A 21,374-nucleotide genomic window follows, 5' to 3' on the forward strand; every position below is an offset into this window, starting at 1 on the left:
AACAAAAACAGGAATGAAAGTCTGTCTCAAAGCCATTCAGGTGCTTTCATTCCTATAATGTAAGCTTCATCAGCAGGTTTGATGTAGCAGCAGGGAAAGTCTTTTTATAACTGGTTTGTGTCAAATAAACATATAAAACATCACAGTCGGATTAACCTGCCAGGGAGTCCAGGGACAAAATGACCCCAGGGCCCTGTTAAACCTCTTTACTGCCCGCTATAATACACAGAGTAAGCAGATATCAGCGCTCTATTTTACCTAGAGACACATTCAGTCCCTGAAAGCTGCCTTTCCTCTTGTTGTTTGTGTTTATCCTGACTTTAGAGCAGATTTATTTACATTTGTTATTACAGTAAATCACTGAACCTTCACTCTGTCAGTCCATGCTGCGATCATCAGTCTAAACATAAAGGGCTGTTTCACTTCATCAAATTGCACATTTGGCTCAGTGTTTTCACATCGCCTGTCAAATATAATAATGCTGCAGTAGCTGATGGTTAATTTCACCACTTTTCTTCTTAATAAGCAGCTTTATTGTAAGAGAGACGGAGCAGCTTGGATACGTCTTATAACAGATTAAATATTCTTTATGAAGTTTTTAGTGAGTCGTGTCTGAGTTTCAGCAGGGAGAATGAAAGATTACAGGGTTCAGAAACTCAGCACGACATGTGGTAATTTTTAAATGTCTTCAGATTCTTTTGAAATGAGAATGTAAAGATGAAGATATAGTTTGGATTTTCCTTTAATTTATTTATGATTTGCTGCTGTAACTTTTCTCAAAGGATCCCAGAGGAAACCCTTAATGTTCATTCTTCCTCTTAGTCTTCTGTCAAAAACACTCCATGAGATGGTGCACTATATGGACAAAAGTATTTGGCCACCGGACCACTACACCAACAGGGACTGTACGGGAATGGTATTCAAATACATGTACTTTAATCAGGCCTGCCCAAAGAATCAACTGGCTCCCGATAAACCCAGAGAATGGCCCCTGAAAACACAGAGAATGGCCCCTGAAAACACAGAGAATGGCCCCTGATAAACACAGAGAATGGCCCCTGATAAACCCAGAGAATGGCCCCTGAAAACACAGAGAATGGCCCCTGATAAACCCAGAGAATGGGCCCCTGAAAACACAGAGAATGGCCCCTGAAAACCGAGAGAATGGCCCCTGATAAACCCAGAGAATGGCCCCTGATAAACACAGAGAATGGCCCCTGATAAACCCAGAGAATGGGCCCCTGAAAACACAGAGAATGGCCCCTGAAAACCGAGAGAATGGCCTCTGATAAACCCAGAGAATGAGCCCCTGAAACACAGAGAATGGCCCCTGATAAACCCAGAGAATGGGCCCCTGATAAACCCAGATAATGGGCCCTCCCTGGTTCTGATTTTTTGATGACATCATTGCCTGTGTGTTTGATCATTAGCATTGGTGTTAGCATGCTGGCTAACAGTGACTTCATATTGGAGCTGGACAGAGAGTCAAACTATTATTAGGTTCTGATGTTGCCATAATTTATTTGTGGTACTTTTTAATCACTTTCATTATTTTCTCCATCGATCTTTATTCTACCTAAAACCCAAATGGGCAGTTTTCCTGACCAATTTATTCCAATTTTTTCATCCACTTATTGCCCATACCCCCCCCCCCCCCCCCCCCATTTTGTTGCCTATCTTTATGCTTTCTGCCCATTTTTTTCCCACTTTTATCCCATTTTCACCATTTTCACCCAATCTGTCACTCTTCTCCAACCATTTTCTGCCCCTTTTATGCCCATTTCTGCAACATCTTTTTGCCCACATCAGCTGCTTTTTGACACTTTTTGACCCTTAATAACACTTCCTTTTACAACCTTTCCCCATTTTTGTAAATTTTGTGTCACATTTCACCCATTTTTGCCACTTCATCCTCATTTCTTGCCACTTTTTTTGTCTTTTTTTTTTTGCCTCTTTCCACCCATTTATGCCATTTCTTTATGAATACCATGAACCCATTCTTGCAACTTTCCACCCATTTTTTGTCTCTTGTCACAGTTATTTAATTATTAACTATATTTCCAAAAAGTTGTCTCAGTTTCTTCTATTTTATTTTCGGGATCCTGACATTTTGCACATCGTGGCCCATTACTTTCCTAATGCTTAAGTGCATCCATCCACATGTTAACATTAGGAATCAAAGCCCTTCCCCAAACTGTTGCCACACAGTTGGAAGCATAGCATTGTCCAGAATGCCTTGGTATGCCGGAGCATTAAGACTGGCCTCCACTGGATATAAGGGGTCTAGCCCAGACCCTGAAAATAAGCCCCATACCATTGTCACTCCTGCAGCAAACCTCACAGTTGGAACAATACAGTCAGCTAGGTAACGTTCTCCCAGCATCTGCATAAATGCAGATGCTTCACTTCACCAATGACTGCAAACAACCTTTACGTTTACAGGCTTATATTTGAGCTTCGTTGTGGGCTAACTGTGATCCATGCTTCCTCTCTGATCTCCTTCCTCTCCCTGTTTCTACCTGTGCAGGTGCAATATTTGAGGAGAACGCAGTGCGGGACGATGAGGTGTTCCAGCTCGCCGTGTCTGACCTCAGTCTGAGCGACGACATCCTGCAGAGCGAGAAGATCACGCACTCGATTAAACTCATCGAGCCCAACAACCCTTTCCAGGCGGTGCAGGAAGGTAAGGCGGCTGTCCAGCATGTTTGTGTGTGAGCGTATGAGCCGTCTCTGGTTTTTTGCTGCAGTGCTTGTTGTTGGAGCTGGTGCATGTCTTTCTTACTCACTCTCATTGGATTGTTAATCTTTGCTGCCTCTGTCTCTGGGTGGAGTATCCTCTGGCTAACGACCCAGGTATATCGACCTCCTAAATGCAGCTTAAATCCCGGCTGCTGTGTTTCTGCTCTCTGAGGACGCTGTGGGTGTTTGATGCTGCACCACAGAGCCTCTCCTTTGCCTTCTCTTTCTCTTCTCATCTCCTCTGAGACTCTCTCTCTTCACTCTCTCCGTCTGTGTTTCATGTTGGGCTCTGGTTTGTGCCATGTGGATGAAGCTAGGGGGCAGCACTGAGTCCACCTATGCTGTATTTTTCCATATAATTGCCTGCAAAGAGGCTGGCAGGCCTCTTAGCGTTGAAAGAGCTAATCAGATGCAGGCTGTGTGTTTGTGTTTCACTGCCGGCTGCAGTAAAAAGAGACTTAGTGCTGCATGATGCTGATAAAACATCATCAACAATGCTTTGTTTTTCTGTAGATGACAAAAATCTTTGCATGATTTTGTTGGAGATATAACTGATATCGATAATGATGCTGATTTGATGCAAGCGTTGATGTTCCCAGTGGAGATTCAAGGATGATGAAGGGGCTGATAATTAAAGCGTATTATTGTCTGTTTTAATGGAGATGATGCTGATAGAGATGTGATTGTTGTGATGAGGATGAAGGCTTTGTTACTGATCCATGGTGACAATTATGGCATCCATGAAGATGCTGAGGTTGTTGAAGGATTCTCTGCACAGTCGAGGCCACTTAGAGAGAGCTTCTGAAACTAACACCTTTGTTTTCTGCACATTTTAACAACTAAACCTCCTGCCTTAAAATGATCACATTTTAAAATCTTGAACGTTTCTGCAGGTTTCTTGAATTTCTAGTTTGTGTAGTCCTTAAGATATCAATCAGAGCCCATCTATGGCCCAAGCAGGCTCAGTTTTAGTGATGTATGCTCTAGTGTTGTACTCGAGAATGGTCTCGGTCTTGAATGTCTTGGTCTTGCTTCAGTCTCGGACTGGCCTTACTTGGGATTTTCCATCAAGACCGGACTAGACCAGCACTGATCTGCTATTCTTCGACTTCATTAATGTGATAATAAGGAGAAGCACTTGCTAAAACAAATAACTGGACCTGCAAAAACTCCGACATCAGTCCATCTTATTTCTAGTCAGAAATGCCCCTGAACACTTTAGGCCTCATTCAGCTGACTAATCTAGATAAACATCTCATTTTCACATGTTTAAAATATTTTCAGATTTGTCAGTGGCTTTCAAATACATACAAGGATTTATTTTTCACAAGAAGTTAGTTGAACACTTTTGTTAAGACACATCTTATTTTTTTCTGTCAAATTTATTTAAAGGAAAAATAAAATTAGAGAGAGAATACTCTTTAACTGTTCAACCTTGTCATGTTTTTTTAAATTACATTTTTATGGTTTGGTCTTTAATCGGTCTCGACCCACAAAAGTCTTGGTCTTGACTTGGTCTTGATTTGGTCTTGTCTCGGTCTCGGTCTTGACTCGGCCTTGACCCCCAAAAGATTTGGTCTTGACTTGGTCTTGTCTTGGCTCGTTTTCGACCCCCAAAAGTCACGGTCTTGACTTGGTCTTGTCTCAGGCTTGACTCTGTTTCGACCCCCAGAAGCCTCAATCTTGACTTGGCCTTGACTCGGTCTTGACTTGGTCTTGTCTCGAGCTTGGCTTGTCTCGGTTTTTCCTTGGTCTCAACCCCTAAAAGTTTTGGTCTTGACTTGGTCTTGTCACGTTCTTGTCTTGACTGGGTCTTGACCCCCAAAAGTCTTGGTCTTGACTTGGTCTTGACTTGGTCTTGACTCGAACTAGACCCCCAAAAGTCTCGGTCTTGATTTGGTCTTGACTCGGTCTTGACTTGGTCTTGTCTCGAGCTCGTCTTGTCTCGGTTTTTCCTTGCTCTCAACCCCTAAAAGTCTTAATCTTGACTTGATCTTGTCTCGGTTTTGACTTGTCTTGACCCCCAAGTTTTGGTCTTGACTAGGTCGCAGTGCACTTTGGTCTTGGACAGGCCTTGGTCCTGGATCGTGTGGTCCTGAGTACAACACTAGTATTTTCCTCCCAAAGAGTTCAAGCTGCAGCCATTAAGCCTGCTTTACAGCCATCGGCCCATTGCACCAGCTCTGTTTCAGTCCAGGGTTCCTCTGTGCTGTAAGTCTGCTTAGTTCTAGCTTAGCAGGTAATTTATTGACAAATGTGATTGGTTCCTCATAGTTTTGTAACCAGAGAAAAGCCCTTCCAGCTGGAAACAGAGTATGACGACAGTAGCAGACACTTCTGAGTTGTTCATGTTAAAAATATCAACTTGGCACAAACACAGTCACAAAGAAAACACACTTCAGCTCCGATTCTTGGAAGGTTTTGACTTTAAGCACAAAGCATGACACCGCAGGCTGTGCCACATTGTTTCAGTCAGCTCAGAGAGTGTGTGGGAGTCTGCGCCCTGACATGATGTGTTTTCTCTCCGTCTGCTGTAACTCCGAGGAAAGCTGTGACACTAGTGAGATTATTTCATTCAATACCATGATTCAATACTTTCCTGATGAGATGAGACAAATTTGTGAGTGACTGAAGGCTGGGTTCAGTGAGTCATTCAGTGATTTTAGTCATTGTGTGGTTGCAGCAGAGTACCAGCTATTCTAAAAGTCACAGCACAACGTTGGACATGAATCCTTGAAGGAAATAGATGTCACTGAATCACTTTAAACTGATTTTTAACATTATAATCCACTAGACAGTCACAGGGAAACCACACACTTACCATTTGCAGTTAGGATTTCACAGCTGCATTGAAAGGAGCCAGATGAGGCGGTTCAGGATGCCTCCCGCTTTCACCATGTGGGGGTCTACTGGGAATGTCCACCTGGGAGGAGGGCCTGGGGCAGAACCAGAACCAGAACATGCTGGAGGGATTATGCATCCCGTCTGGTCTGGGAATACCTCTGGATCCTCCAGGAGGAGCTGGAGATGTAATAATAATAATAATCAGCAGCCTCCAGCAACAGTTCATGCTTCTTTTGCAGCAGCCTTTGACTTTAAAATTAAGGATTTCTCTGACTTTAAAAACTGCTGGAAATAATTAAGGTAATAGAAGAAATGTCATACAAATATAACAACATAGGTATAGTCTGTTTTCAAGAATTGCTTCAGGTTCAAAATTTGTCCCTGCTGTTGTGCCATTCTAATGACGATATCCACGCCTTTGTAGACCTTAACATACGACACGTGTTAGTGGTTTAAAGTATCAAAATAAAAGCTGCGCTTTTCCTTACACACGCAGTCAGTTACACAATTTATGCCCACGTTAAACTCATAAACAACAACAGTTAGCTTCACATCAGCACCGTTAACCTGTTAGCACATTGGCCACTATCATAACGTTGCAGCTTACAACAGCCAAATACCATCCTCCACCGACAACAACGGAGCAACCAGACACATAACAAAAGTGCTGTGTTCACTGGACACTGTTAAAACAGTACATTTCAAATGAAAAATGAGCCTTACCATCAGCTACTAATATCAGTCCTCAAGATGATATAACTGTAACCTCTCTGAAGACAGACAGAGCCGTCGTTATCAGCTCCAAGCAGTCTCTGCCGTTCTGCACGGTGTGATTCTGTGTTGACTACAATCCAACTTTATCTGAAGATTGGTCAAAGGTAGTTTATCGAAGTCCACTACAGCTCTTCTCAGCGTAGGCCTCGCTCTCTCTGCTGCTGAATTGGTGTTTACGACGCTCAGCTGTACAGCTCCTTTTGTTTCAGCCTCTTCATTACTCGCAGAGATGACACAAAATCCCTCCATACCGCTGATGATATTCAGCCTTTGGTTAACCAGGAAAACCTCACTTACATTAAAATTCTGCTTTCTGAGAAAGCTCTGGTCAAACTTTCCCTGCATAGTCTCCAGCAGTACTGAGCATGCACAGAGAGATAGATGCTGAAAATTGTAAGTTGCCTTACTGTTCCTGAGTTCCGAAAAGAGTGACAGAAATGTTGCACAAAATTTGAACAAGCACGGCTGAACTTAGTGTCAGAAATAACGTTGTGTTGATGCATGCAGAAAACATCACGTGTGTATAGATTTAGAAATACCTCCCATGAATAATGAGGGCCAATGCTGAATCGCATCTCCAGCTCTGCCATCTTGGATTTCTGATGTTATCTTCCATTTCTGTTCTTTTCCAGCAGTGCTCTCTTTCACTGCTCAGACGTTTTGAAACCACAGCATCACTCTGTGCACAGCAGGGAAGAGAAACCAGAACTTCCTACCTGGGAGTTATTCCTACTGCTCAGCAGCAGAGCGGCCTTGTTGCTATCACACATGTAACTGGCTTTTAAAAATCAAAAATGGAGGCAGGATGCAGTTCTGATATAGAAAGCCACTCAGGAGCAGGCTCCACTCAAAGTTCTACCTGGAATAAACGGTTATACATTAAATAAGTTGATTTTTATGGGCTTGTCTGTGACGATTGCACTTTGAATGGTCTGGATATTCAGGACAAAGAAGACTTCTGATTGCTTCATCATCTCATGTGGGCCATATTTAATTTTATTTGTAGGATTTGTTGTGGGCCAATCAGAAATGGATTGTGGGCTGCATTTGGCCCCTGGGCCATAGTTTGGACACCCCCGGGGTAAGGGAAGTGGGATAAAATTAAAAATACTGCTCCACAAACTAAGGCTAAACCTATCAAGGGCTAATATGTCGCTTTTCACCCCAGTCGTAGAGGTCTACAGATGCCTCTCATAGGATATGCATAGAATATGCTGGTGGTGAAATCGTCCCAGATTAAATGGGATGACCCTTCAGCTTCCTGAAACATCATCAGAAGTTATTTACAGCGGTTACATAAGCAGACGCAATGGCAAAACTGCACATTTCAACTACAGGTGATTGTTATTATGCATTAAACCAACACCGAATAACCCCATTAAAAACAAGATGATTCATCTGAAGGGGCTATCCCTTCAATAAATAAATAAAGGTGTAAGGTTGTTATATAATTCACAAGGTTCTTGGAGATTTCATGTAACATTTGATCTCCATTTGAAGGACCATGTAGTCCTTAGATTTCACCCATCCCTACTCCTCCATTCCAACAAGCCTTATGATGCTCTACGACAGTGTTACTCAACCAAAAAGCTGAACTGTTGAAAAATACCTTTGCAAGAGCCCCAATCTAAGTGGTGAAAAGTGGCAATAAAAATAAGTTAAAGGTGAAAAACAGCAAAAAAAAGTGGCCAAAAATGGGTGAATAGGGGTAAAATAGGCAGAAAACTTGCAGAGACTGAGTGACAAGTGACAAAATATGAGGAGAAAAAGTGGCAGAAATGGGTGAGACATGACAAAAAAATGACTTACAAGCGGCAATAATGGTAAAAAAGCAGCAAACGTGGCAACCCCCCCCCCAAAACAAACAGTAAAAAGTGACTAAAATTGGCACAAAGCAGCAAAAAGGTGGGAAAATTGAGTGAAAAATAACTAAAATTGGCAAAAAGCAGCAAAAAGGCGAAGGAAAATGAGTGAAATATGACTAAAATTGTCAAAAAGAAGCAGAAAGGTGGGGGGAAATGGGAAAAGTGACCTGTAATGACAAGAGGCACCTTTAAATGGGCAAAAAGGGGCAAAAAAAAAAAAGTTTGACAATTAAAGCCTGAGGGAAAGTGTGGGAAACAAATTGCAATGGATAACTCTGAGGTCAACATTTCCCTTTTAATGGTTTTCACTGGGAATAATGTTTCAAATTTAGACATTAAAGGGCCACAAATCATCACAAAAGAGCTACATGTAGCTCTAGAGCCACGCGTTATCACTGCCCTACAACTAAACGAGAATGTGCAGAACATCGGGGTAGTGATGATTGCAAATGGTGCACTAGAATTGATCCATAACGTGATTGTTTTTGTGAGATGGACACCAGAGTCCTTCACATGCTGAGTATCCAGAGCCTCATGTATTCTCACTCTCCATGTAGAGACAGTAGCTATAGCTCCATTGCAGATTGAGACACAAACTTGAGAGTGAGCCATGCTAACCAGGTGTAGAGCCTGCTGCTCTTCTCTGCAGACGACACTCACGCCATCTGATTCTGCATTCTCCACAAGCTGTTTTTAACCTGTCGCTCATCGCTGTGGATAAAAACAGGACAGGGACCAGATAGGCAGAGATTTCTGGTCGTTATTCTGATATTCATTTCCTTACTTCTTAGATGAGATTAAAATTTTAGCCGACTGGACGAGCTGCTGTCAAACAATGAGAAATAACTTCACGTAAATTTACATTTTCTTTAACTTTTGTTGTGTGCTGTCTTTCATGTCTTTCATTCTTGCAATTCCAAAAAAAGTTGGGGTGCTGTGTAAAATTTAAATAAAAACAGGATGCAATGGTTGTAAAAAAACCTCATAAACCAATTTAATTCACACTAGAACATAAACAACAGATCACAGGTTGAAATTGAGACATTTTACCATTTCAGGAAAAATACAGTTGCAAGAAAAAGTATGTGAACCCTTTGGGATTTCTTGGATTTCTGCATAAATTGGTAATAAAAAAGTGTTGTGATCTTCATCTAAGTCACAACAATAGACAAACACAGTCTGCTTAAATTAATACTGTGCAAAAAAGTGACATGTTTTCATGTTTTTATTGAACAAACCATGTAAACATTCACAGTGCAGACTGCACACTTGCAGATTAGTGAACCTCTGCCCATCTTTACTTCTGAGAGACTCTGCCTCTCTAAAATGCTCCTTTTATACCCAGTCATGTTTCTGACCTGTTGCCAAATAACCTCTTTAATTGTAAACTGCCCCTCCAGGTGTTTTTCCCAATAGTACTACTTACTTTTGCAGCCTTTTGTTGACCCGTCCCTACTTTTTTGAGATGTGTTGCTACCATGAATTTCAAATAGTTTCAGATTTAACATCTGACATGTTGTTTGTGTTCTATTGTGAATAAAATATGTTTATGAGATTTAATAACATTGCTTTCTTTTTTTGTTTACATTTTACGCAGCGCCCCAACTTTTTTGGAATTGTGGTGGTACATACAGTCATGGACGAAAGTGTTGGCATCCCTGGAATTTTTCCAGAAAATACACAATTTCTCCCAGAAATTGTTGCAATTACAAATGTTTTGGTATATGGTATGTGTTTATTTCCTTTATGTGTGTTGGAACAACACAAAAAAATGAGAACAAAAAAGACAAAATTCACATAATTTTACACAAAACTAAAAAAACGGGCTGGACAAAATTATTGGCACCCTCAACTTAATATTTGGTTGCACACCCTTGGAAAAAAATAACTGAAACCAATCACTTCCTATAACCATCAACAAGCTTCTTACACCTCTCAGCTGGAATTTTGGACCACTCTTCTTCTCCAAACTGCTCCAGGTCTCTCAGATTTGAAGGGTGCTTCTTCAACAGCAGTTTTGAGATCTCTCCATAGGTGTTCAATGGGATTTAGATCCGGACTCATTGCTGGCCCCTACAGAACTCTCCAGCTTTGTCTCCAACCATTTCTTGGTGCTTTTTGAGGTATGTTTGGGGTCATTGTCCTGCTGGAACCCCCATGACCTCTGACACAGACCCAGCTTTCTGACACTAGGCCCTACATTGCGGCCCAAAATCTTTGATAGTCTCCAGATTTCATGATTCCTTGCACACAGTCAAGGCACCCAGTGCCAGAGGCAGCAAAATAACCCCAAAACATCCTTGAAGCTCCACCATGTTTGACTGTAGGTACTGTGTTCTTTTCTTTGTAGGCCTCATTCTGTTTTCTGTAAACAGTAGAATGACGTGCTTTTCCATAAAGCTCTACCTTAGTCTCATCTGTCCACAAAATGTTCTTCCAGAAGGATTGAGGCTTACTCAGGTACATTTTTGCAAACTCCAGTCTGGCTTTTTTATGTCTCTTTGTCAGCAGTGGGGTTCTCCTCGGTCTCCTGCCATAGTGCTTCATCTCATTCAGATGACCACGTATGGTCCCAGCTGACACTTTTACACCCTGAGTCTGCAGGACAGCCTGAATTTGTGTGGAAGTTGACTGAGGATGTTTATCCACCATTCCAACTATCCTGCGTTGCATTCTTTTGTCAGTTTTTCTCTTCTGTCCACGTCCAGGGAGATTAGCCACAGCTCCATGGTTATAAACTTCTTGATTATATTACACACAGTAGACAAAGGAATTTCTAGATCTCTGGAGATGGTCTTTAACCTTGTGATTGTTCATATTTTTACACAATTTTGCTTCCTAAGTCCTCAGACAGTTCTGGGCTGTTCTTTCTCTTCTCCATGCTTGGTGTGACACACAGACACACAACACAAAGGTTGAGTCAACTTTTACACATTCTAACTGGCTTCAGGTGTGATTTCTAAATTGCCAGCACCTGTTACTGCCACAGGTAAGTTTAAATGAGCATCACATGCTGGAAATAAAATGATTTACCCACAGTTTTAAAAGGGTGCCAATAATTTTGTCTGGCCCATTTTTTGAGTTTTGTGTAAAATTATGTAAATTTTGTCTTTTTTGTTCTGATTTTTTGTGTTGTTCCAATGCACACGAAGGAAATAAACACGTGTATACCAAAAACATTTGTAATTGCAACAATTTCTGGGAGAAATGGTGTATTTTCTGGAAAAATTCCAGGGGTGCCAGTACTTTCGTCCATGACTGTAGATATTTTCCAAGTCTTCGGATCTTCTTCAAGCTGCAGATTGTTGGAAAAATTGTTTTACACATCTGTTTCTTAAGATGGATGTGTCGGAGGGCAACGTACCCAACAATAAAATCCAAGCCTGATGGTCTAGAACTGAAACGTTCAGAAAATAAAAAGTTCTCTATCATATTCTAAGCTGCTGATCTTCACCTTTAAAGGGCATTCCCCCCTAACCTGTTTGTATTGGTTAAAATAACCCAGGATGTTCTTCTCAGTTGGAGATCAGAGCGTTTTCTTCATGCATTAGACATGTTGCTTTCCCTGTGTTAGCACAGACTGATCATGAGAAAATTATGCAACAATTTAGTTTATGAGTCAGACCAAAACAAACTAGATTTAAGTGTGATGACGCCCTGAATGAATGCTTTAGATATAAAGATGCAGAGAGTAAAATGAGGCAGTGGAAAATTACAAATGCTGGGTTATGAAAAGAGATATTTTGGATGCAGAAATGATAGAAAAGAGAGAAAATTGCAGAGAAGTGTTGCTAAAAGGGGAAGAGATGAAACAGAAGGGGTGAAAAAGAGTTCTAGGGAGCTAGAGAGATTTAAAGAGAAGAGAAATTGTGGAAAAAGTAGAGAGAGAGAGAAGAGACTGGGGTGGCAGAGAGAGAGAGAAAGGGGTAAAATGAATGGAGGCAGTGACTGTGGTTAGAGGTGTGGGATCGATCCATCTCCGAGCAGCGTTGGGTAGACGACTCTGAGTCTGCGTGTTAGTGTTGATTATAGCCCAGCTGGTGCCTTGCTCGCCCTGACCTTTTCTCACAGCTCCCATGATCCCTGGTCCTCAGAGACTCTGATGACAGCCCAGGCTGTAGTGGATTATGGGTAATGAGAGTGGGATTCTCACCCCGCTGTTTGTGTCTGTGTGTGGCATGAAGCCGAGGGACGAGAACAGCTCAATTAAAGGTTTTTTATCAGACTCTTTTAGCTCAGTCGACCTGTTAGAAAAATTAGAACATCAGTTTTTACAAACCTCCATAAGGAGGCATTTATATTCATGGCTGGGCTCTCACAGCACAGCCGGAGGAGGAGGGTTTCCGATACGTGGACCACTGAGTATGATTTCTGCTTTTTGAGTGGGATTTGGCTTCCTCAGCCCGGTCTCTTTCTGCCGAGCTAAGTGGTTGGTGTGAGGATCAGTACCTCCAAGTCTGACGCCATGATATAAAACCAATATAAAAGTGATATATACGTGTCAGATGTGTCAGACCAGGGGCTGAGAATGCCAACAGCTCTCATGCTGGACCTGATGGCCTGCCACGCTGGCTCCAGGACCCTCTCCTGTTCACTTAAAGTGAGAGCTGTCTCAGTGGGGTGGGCAGAGCACATGTTGTTAAGGAAGGCTGCCCAGAAGGGGGGGTCAAGTGGAGAGCTTCCAGGGACCCAGCCAAATGGGGCACCCATGGAAGTCAGGAGAATCAAGACCCATTGTGGAGCATAGCTGTGATAACCATGTTCTATTTTTAACCTGAATAATAAACGCTTTTATTAAAACATTAAAAAACTAACTTTATTGCTGCTGTAGAAAAATACAGCCTAATTAGAATGTAAACTCCTCTTCTTCAACCTATATTCCCTTTTTGCTAATGTGAACAATGTGCATGGCCAGTGGTCCAAATTTTTGGAAAGTAATGTCACATTTCATCGCTAAACCATGATTTGCAAAAATGCCAGGATGCCAGAAAATAAAGTAAAAGAAACTGAAATAACTTTAAGGGAGAAATGATGAAATAATCGTGGCAAAAAGGCAAGAATGGGTTTAAAGAGGCAAAATGGGTCATGAAAGACAAAAAGGGGCAAAAGACTGGATGGGGAAATGGTGAAAAGGCGTTAAAAATGTCTACACTGGGATAGTAAAAGTAAAAATTGGTCAACAAAGGCAAACAAGAGGAAAATGGGTGTTAAAAAGTGGCCTAAATGGGTTAAATTAGGCTAAAATGGGTAAAGTGAGGCAGACATTAGATGGGAATTGGGGAAAATGGTTTAAAATGGCTACAATGGGATGAAGTGGAAAAATTTGGATAAAGACATGGACAGAAGTGTATCAATGCATCACTCCTGAGGAGGGTTTCTGGGGTCATCAGGGGTCATTCTCAGGGTTTATCAGGGGTCATTCTCACGGTTTATCAGGGGCCAAGTTCTGGGTTTATCAGGGGTCATTCTCTGGGTTTATCAGGGGTCATTCTCTGGGTTTATCAGGGGTCATTCTCAGGGTTTATCAGGGGTCATTCTCTGGGTTTATCAGGGGTCATTCTCTGGGTTTATCAGGGGTCATTCTCTGGGTTTATCAGGGGTCATTCTCAGGGTTTATCAGGGGCCATTCTCTGTGTTTTTCAGGGGCTTTCTGCTTTTCTCAGATACATGTACGGATGGGGCAAGAAAAAAAGGTTAGGAACCTCTGCTGTAAACCATGTGACATCAGGATTAGGGTTAACAGTAATGATTGCTCTGATTTCAAACCCGACACTGAAGAACTCTATTTTGAAAATGGCGGTGAATGATGACAGCTACCTGCTCCATAATCACAGGGAGCTCATTTTATAATTGATAATGAAACTTGATTAATTGCTCAGCATTTTAGCTAACAACTGTAGGCGGTCTTATAAACTGAGGGATAAAACTGTACCATTTTTCGGGGGGTTGAGGGGCTCCATCATCATCAGCCCTCACGTTCCCAGATTCCTGAAAGTAACATCACCTGTTTGAAATTTTGTAAAAACCTGTTAATATGAAAATACAAAACCTAGATGAGCTGATTTCTCTCTACAAGGAGAAACTGCATCATACTGACAGAAACACGTTCGTAGTTTTGTGGTTTTGCTGTAAATGAAACCATCTGCTAAATGAAGGATCTTTCCCAGCGGTGCACTCATGAGGAAAACTTCACATCACAAACAACTGTTGAACGCTCGCTGACGCTCCTCTTTTGTCATAACGGAGGCCGTTTATTCAGAGAGGAGTCATCCTCCAAACAGAAATCTCAGTCGAACCATCTGTCAGACCGATCTGCTCGGATTACACTCCTCCAGTTCTCTGAACGAGGCTAAGACAGAGCGCCGTTTTTCTACCGCTGTTAATCCCTTTAACGCGTCCCAGCCGGGGTTTCAAGAAAGACGTCCCGTGTTTGTTTTCCCCTCTCCATGTTTGGTTTGACTTCCTGACCCCTGGGTTGTAATACGGAAACAATCTGATGAACTTTCCAACACCGCTCACTTATTCTTTAATTGGCTTTTCAATTCTGACTAATTAGGCTAATTGTCTTATTATGATCCTGTCCAATGCAGCTCAATTAGGGGCTAATTAGAGGAGAAATGACTCGGCCTGGGAATGTGATGTTCTCTAGTTCACCTCATTTCTTCACCCTCGCTCGCTCTGTCCTTCATTCCTCCCCGTCCGTCCACATTCATCCACTTTTTCCTCTTCTACAAACTTCTTTAAATCTATTTTGTCTTTTATCTATGCATATTTTTGTCTAACACTTGCCTCAGTTATACAGTGGCTCTAATATGCAAATGCAAAAACAGTTCATGGAAAGCAAAAAACAAACACACACATTCAGCACCAAACAAACACAGTGTATGCTCGAATATTAGACTAAACCCAGTGAAGTTGCAAAATAAAAATGCATTTCATGACATGCAAAAATCTGTTTAATTTGAGAATTTTTTTATGTCATTAAATGATTTTAAGGAAAGTTTTATTTTTACAGAACATTTTTACATGTCTTTGAAAATATATATATTTTTAAATATTTTTTTTTTAATTTTGAGTTTACAAGAAGTATGTTTACATTTCATTAACTTTTTTAAAGGTTTTTCAGTGTTTCACAGAATGTTTTAAATCTGTTTTAAATCTGACAGCTGCATGATGATTGGTCAAACGATGCTGGAAGAATCTGATTAAGAGAGTGAACGCCCATAATCAGCTGATCGACACGGCAGGAAGAGAAAAGGATGGAAGGAGGGAGAGATTAATGCAGGAATTCATGTCTTGTCAGGGCCACCGTACATTAAACCTTGCCTTCCCCCTGCTTCTTTTCCCCCATTATTTCTGCGGCCTCTTTTGTTGCCTTTATTAGTTTCTCTACAGTCCATTGTGCTCCTTGTTAATGGTGTTTTCCTCTCTTTCTTTGTAGTTTTAATGATTATTGGTGCCTCAATGTTTTATAGCTGGGCCCATTTGCTGTTTTCATATTTGATTTTACAGATTTTTTTATGTGTTTCTGTTCCCTCTGTTTGTTCTTTAATGTCTCTCTCTGTTTCCAGCGTATTGGCTATTAGTGATTCAGGCAACAGAGCAAACATTCAGAATCATTTGTGTGCAAACACTCCTGATATTGACACACTGGGACAAATACACACCGAGGTACGCTGGAAACACTCAACGCTAAAATACAAGGACAGAGATGCTCAGGAGCAGGGATGGTGACTGGTTTCAGCTCTTATCTCTGCTTCTGCTGGACAGCTGCTGTTCTGTTGCTGTACCTCATTCATGTTTTTGTCTCCTTTCTTCTGATGGGCCAGGATTACGCTCCATCTGTCCCCCTCTGTCTTGACTGTGGTCCATTAGGAAGTTTTAAATACAGAAATCTTTCTGTCTGTATTTGTGTGAATGACGGCTCCTTCTGTTGGATCACAGCAGACAAATTGGCCCGGTCTGTCCCGGAGCAGCAGGTCTGCTCTCAGCCAGCACTGATCATCAGCAGACCCGTCTGTGCCTTTGTCTGGATTAAAGGTGTGCCAAAGGAGGGAGTGCACGTGTGCCAGATGTGAACATGTGGAATATCAGCAGTATCTGATGAATATGGAAGTATTTTCACTAGTATTTAAACACCAGACTTAAAGCTCTGATGAGGATATTTCGGTTTGTGCCCATTTTTGTGACCCCTGTAGATGAAGCGGTCCTCCCTTCCTTCCATCGTCATAACGCCCATCTTTCCTCCTCCAGTCCCTCCTTTCATTCTTCCTAACTTCCCTCAACCCTCCCTAAATTCCATCCTTCCTCCTATTCTGCCCCTATTCCCTCCTTCATTCCTGCCTTCCTCTTTCCGAGCCCACCGTCACTTTTTCTCCCTCTCTTCCTTTGTCATCCCTCTTTTCCTCTCTCCTCCCCTCTCCCATTCTTTCCCTCATTCCTCATTACCTTCCCTTCTTGCTTTCCTTTCTTCCTCTACGCTTTCCAATCCTCTTCTCTGTTACTTCCTTTTATCCTCTTTTCTACCCTCCCTTCCTCCATCATTTCTTCCTTCCTTCCTACATTCCTACTTCCTGATTTACTCGCTTCCTTTCTTTATTCCTTCCCTCCTTCCTTCCTACCCTAACATTCCTACTCCCTCCTTACTTTTTCCTTCCGTGAAAAAATCCATCCTTCTTTCCCTCCTTCCTCCCTCCCTTCCTTCCTTCCTTCTTCCTTCAAACTGTCTCTACTTTCTCCCTCCTCCCTATCCTGCCTTCCTTCCTTTTATCCTTCCTTCCTAGCATTCCTACTCCCTCATTCATTTTCCCTACAGTGAAAATATGCCTCCTTTCTTCCTCCCCCCTTCCTTCCACTCTCTTCTTCCTTCAAACTGTTCCTACTCCTTCCCTTCCTTATATCCTTTCTTCATTCATTCCTTTCTTTCTTCCTTCCCTCCCTTACTTATTCCTTCCTTCTTTCCTACCAACCTTCCTCCACATCTTTCCTTCCTAACATTCCTTCTCCCTCATTTGTTTATCTCTACAGTGAAAAGATCTCTCCTTCCTGGCCTCCCTTCCTTCCTATTACCTCCCTTCTTCCTTACTACTTCCTTCTGTCCTTTATTTCTTCCTCCCTTCCCTCCTTCCTTCCTTCCTTGCCTTCTTCCCTCTCGTCTTCCTTTATTCTACCCTTCCTTCCCTTTTCCCCTCCCTCCTTCCTTCCTGCTTGCCTTCCTTCAGTTCTTTTTTCCTTCCTTCCTTTCATTCTATCTATTATCTCCCTTCCTCTTTACTACTCCCTTCCTTCCTTCCTTTTTTCTTCCTCCCCTCTCTTCTTCCTTTATTCTACCCTTCCATCCTTCCCTTTTGCCCTCCCTTGTTCACTCCTTTTCCCCTTCCTTCCTAATGTCCTGCTTCACTCTTTCCTTCCTTTCTTCCTTTCTTCCTACCATGCAAAGAGCCCTCATCCCTTCCTTCCCTCCCTCCTTCCTAACTTACCCCTCCCTCGTTCTGTCCTTTCTTTCTTCCTATCATGTTAACATTCCTTCTCCATTCCATCCTCCTCCCATTCTTCCTTTCTCCCTAAAGTTATGCATATATATTCTGCTCCAACCTTCCTTTCCTCTTCCCTCCCTTTCATCCCCTTCCCTCTTGCTTCGTTTCTTCCTTTTGTCCTCACTCCCTTGTACTGCACTGTACGATGATCTGAGCTCTCTGGCTAAAAGAATTGTCACACAGAGTTTCATGCTCTTGGTCTTTGGCTGTTTTTCATGGTTTAGACAAGCCCCCTCAGCTCCGATCGAGACAAACGTAGACACTAAAGCCTGCAATGGTATTTGTGACTCTGTGCCCACAGTCTGGGGAAAACATTTCCTATTTTATCGTGACTACCCCCCCTTCCAGGAGAACACAGAGATGGTGTTCCCTGTTTGACGTAGAAGAAGCTGACTGGCCTGCACAGAGCGCTGACCCCCACCACATCCGACACCTTTAGGATAAACTGGAACACCGACTGTGAGCCAGACCTTATCACCCAACATCACCCAGCATCAGCGAGGGAGCCGGCTGATGGGTTTCTGGCTGGATGGGAGCAAATCCCTGCAGCCAGCTTCAACATCTGCAGACGGGCCTGATAGATGGGATTTATACTCTTGGTTTAAGGATTTCATCTTCAACTCTAGGTGGGATGCTGGGTGTCAGCATACTTGTTAATGCGTAATTTACCTTTAAATTTTGCAGCCTGTGTGCCTCATTGTTTTAATGTTTCCATGCATGGTTAAGAGAAGGGACAAGCTGAGTCCAGAGCAGCTTTTCTATGGCAGAGAAAGCTCTCCAGCTTCCTGGACATGTCAGAAAAACAACAGCAGGTGCAGATGAATTAGTGTTCACACCTAAAGTTTCTGTCTGATTATTAAACAGGACGTCTTGGCTCTATTAGTGGGAGCATCTGGCACTGACAGTCAGAGCTGTAAAACATGGCCTAGATTTATGAAATATATGCATCCATAATAATCCTTCCAAAAGCATTCCCGAGCTGCAAAAAAGTCCAATCTAAACAAGTTTGTATATCTCATTCTTGTAATATTATCAAATGAAGTCCGTTTTAAGACACACGACACACCTAGATGGATCTGGATCTGATTTCAGGATATGAAGCACAGAAAAGAAGGCCTGCATCCCTGTGATGAGATGAGATGGAATTTCTAGATCGGTGAAGGTGTCTTATTTCCATTGCTACAGATTTTTTTGTTCAATATAAGCAATGCAAGCCTTAAGTTTGCTTTATGACCATCCGATGCTGACTGGTTACAAATTCTTGTAGAACAGGAGAGTCAAACTCAATCACAGCATGCATGGGCCGGATTCTGGACTTAGGTCTAGCCTGAGAGCCTACCAGGGTCAACACAACCTTAAACAGTCGACCTCATTTCGACTTTCAATTTTGAATCCAAAAAAGTAAAAAGGATAAGTAAAAAGGATCAAAATCTGAGATAAATAGTCCAACTTATTAGTTTCAAAGGTCAGAACACAATATTAAAAATAAAAAATAATGTTTTAAAGAACAAATGTGTGAGTAGAAAGTTGAAAGTGTACGTTTGAAAGGTCAAAATATGACTGAAAGTTTTAAATTGTGAGTCTAATAGGTCAAAATATGGGATTAAAAAGCCAGAATTTGGAGTTGAAAATGTGAAAACATGAGCTAAGATCCAAAAATAATGACGTGAAATTTTGAAAAATATTGCTTGGATTTAAAATTGTGAGTCTAAAAGGTAAAAAAAAAAATGATATAAAAAGTAAAAATGGTTTATTTAAAACATGTAAATATGAGCTAAAATTCAAAATAGTGACCTGAAAACTTAACAAATACAACTTAAATTTAAAATTATGAGTTTAAAAGGTCAAAAAATGATATAAAAAGTAAAAATGGTTAATTTAAAACATGGAAATATGAGCTAAAATTCAAAACAGTGACCTGAAAAGTTAACAAATATGACTTGGATTTAAAATTGTAAGACTAAAACGTCAAAAAATAACAAAAAGTAAAGATGGTTAATTTTAAACATCAAAGATATGAGCTAAAATTCAAAATAATGACTTGAAAAGTTAAAAATATGACTTGGATTTAAAATTGGGAGTCTAAAATGTCAAAATTTGATATAAAAAGTAAAAATGATTGATTAAAAATGTCAAAATATGAGCTAAAATTCAAAATAATGACTTGAAAAGTTAAATGTCTTAAAGAATGGCAAAAATTGGGTTAAGGGTGCAATTAGAAGCAAAAGGTATCAAAACTGGGTAAAAGTGGCACAAATACAGCCTAGTTAATTTGTGAAAAAGGTTTTTAAGAGTGGAACAGAAGGGAAATAATTGGCAGGAAAGTTGCAAAAGGAGGTTAAAGAATGGCAAGAGTGTAATGAAAATAGGTTAAAAAGTGGCAAAAATTTATTAGAACGGCACAAAGGGGATAAAACATGCAGCAAAAGTGATTCTAAATGGATTAAAGATTGACAAAGATTGGGTTAAAGCGGCCAAAAGGGGTTAAAATGAGTAAACAGTTTCTGGAGGGCCCATTCTCTGGGTTTTTCAGGGGCCCAGCCAGTTCTGTTGTCAGGCCTGCTGCGTTATAGATAACAGGGATAGATCTCACTGGTAATGCCTTAACATGTCCTGAGTTTTGAAAGAGGATACAAATACTACTACAGTAATATGTTAACCAGACCAAAATATTTATTTAATTTTTGTGTATTTGAAAGTCCAGCCCCCAGAGTTTCTGTCGAGGCTAAATCTGGCCTCTGTGATGACCCCTGCTCTAGGATTTGTTGCACTGCTCCTTTGGATGCTGTTGACTGAAAAAGGATGACTTTTGTGCTCCTTTAATCAGGTTACACTGCCACCTGCAGGCGGTCCAAGTGCACTACAAAGCTAAGTAGACTAACGACCAGTAAACCAGCTGATCCATCAATAAAGTGATCGCCCAAAAAAAGTGCCTGAGGCCTCCATAACGACAACAAGTAAACACTTGCTTGGATTTGACTCTGCAGAATGATTGTGGCTTCCTGAAGCTCTTCTTCTGCTGCAGCATTTCCCGTCTTACTCCCGGCTCCATCAGCACGCCTCCCCCTGAAGGATGATGTAAACTGTGTTTTCATGTCAGACTCTGACGGTGTCTGTAACTCTTCGTGTCGATTGCATCTTGTTCCTGATCTCAAAGATAAAAAAAGACTTTGCAGACTTTGTTCTCGCTCTTATGCTGCTAATCTGAACTGTCAATTGACTGTGTTCATACAGACGCACGGCTCTGATGTTTGCTGTTTTCTCCTGGAGACAGCAGCACCTAATAACTCCACTCTGTGATCTTTGGCTGTTCTAAGATGTCAGAGATTCAGCTGTGAGGGGCTTTAGAGCTCTTACTCATCAAGGGCTTTAGAAGGAGATCAAAAAAGCCTCATATGCTAACTCTAATTTAAGCACCATTAAGTAATGTTATTTTTCAAGCATGTAACACCTGTATGCGTTACCCCTTTTACCATCTTGCACACATTCTGAGCCTGTAAAGGAGGTTTAGTGAGGTGAATGAAGGGTGGAAGGTAAGGAGAGCACGATAAGGAGGAATGAAAGATATCCACAAGGACACAGAGACAAGGCCCCGGGCCCAACTCCTGCTCCTGCT

At 41.5% G+C, this 21,374-nt stretch overlaps 1 protein-coding gene across 1 annotated transcript in view; it reads left to right on the forward strand.

Moving 5' to 3' along the window:
- LOC121528566 (glutamate receptor ionotropic, delta-1-like) overlaps positions 1 to 21,374 on the forward strand; it is a 939,907-nt gene that overhangs the window by 42,770 nt on the left and 875,763 nt on the right. The window contains exon 2 of the mRNA XM_041816077.1: positions 2,528 to 2,683. Coding sequence (XP_041672011.1) covers positions 2,528 to 2,683 — 156 coding nt within the window. The remainder of the gene's footprint in view (positions 1 to 2,527; positions 2,684 to 21,374) is intronic.

The sequence above is a fragment of the Cheilinus undulatus genome, linkage group 20 (assembly GCF_018320785.1).
Source record: "Cheilinus undulatus linkage group 20, ASM1832078v1, whole genome shotgun sequence".
Taxonomy (NCBI): domain Eukaryota; kingdom Metazoa; phylum Chordata; class Actinopteri; order Labriformes; family Labridae; genus Cheilinus; species Cheilinus undulatus.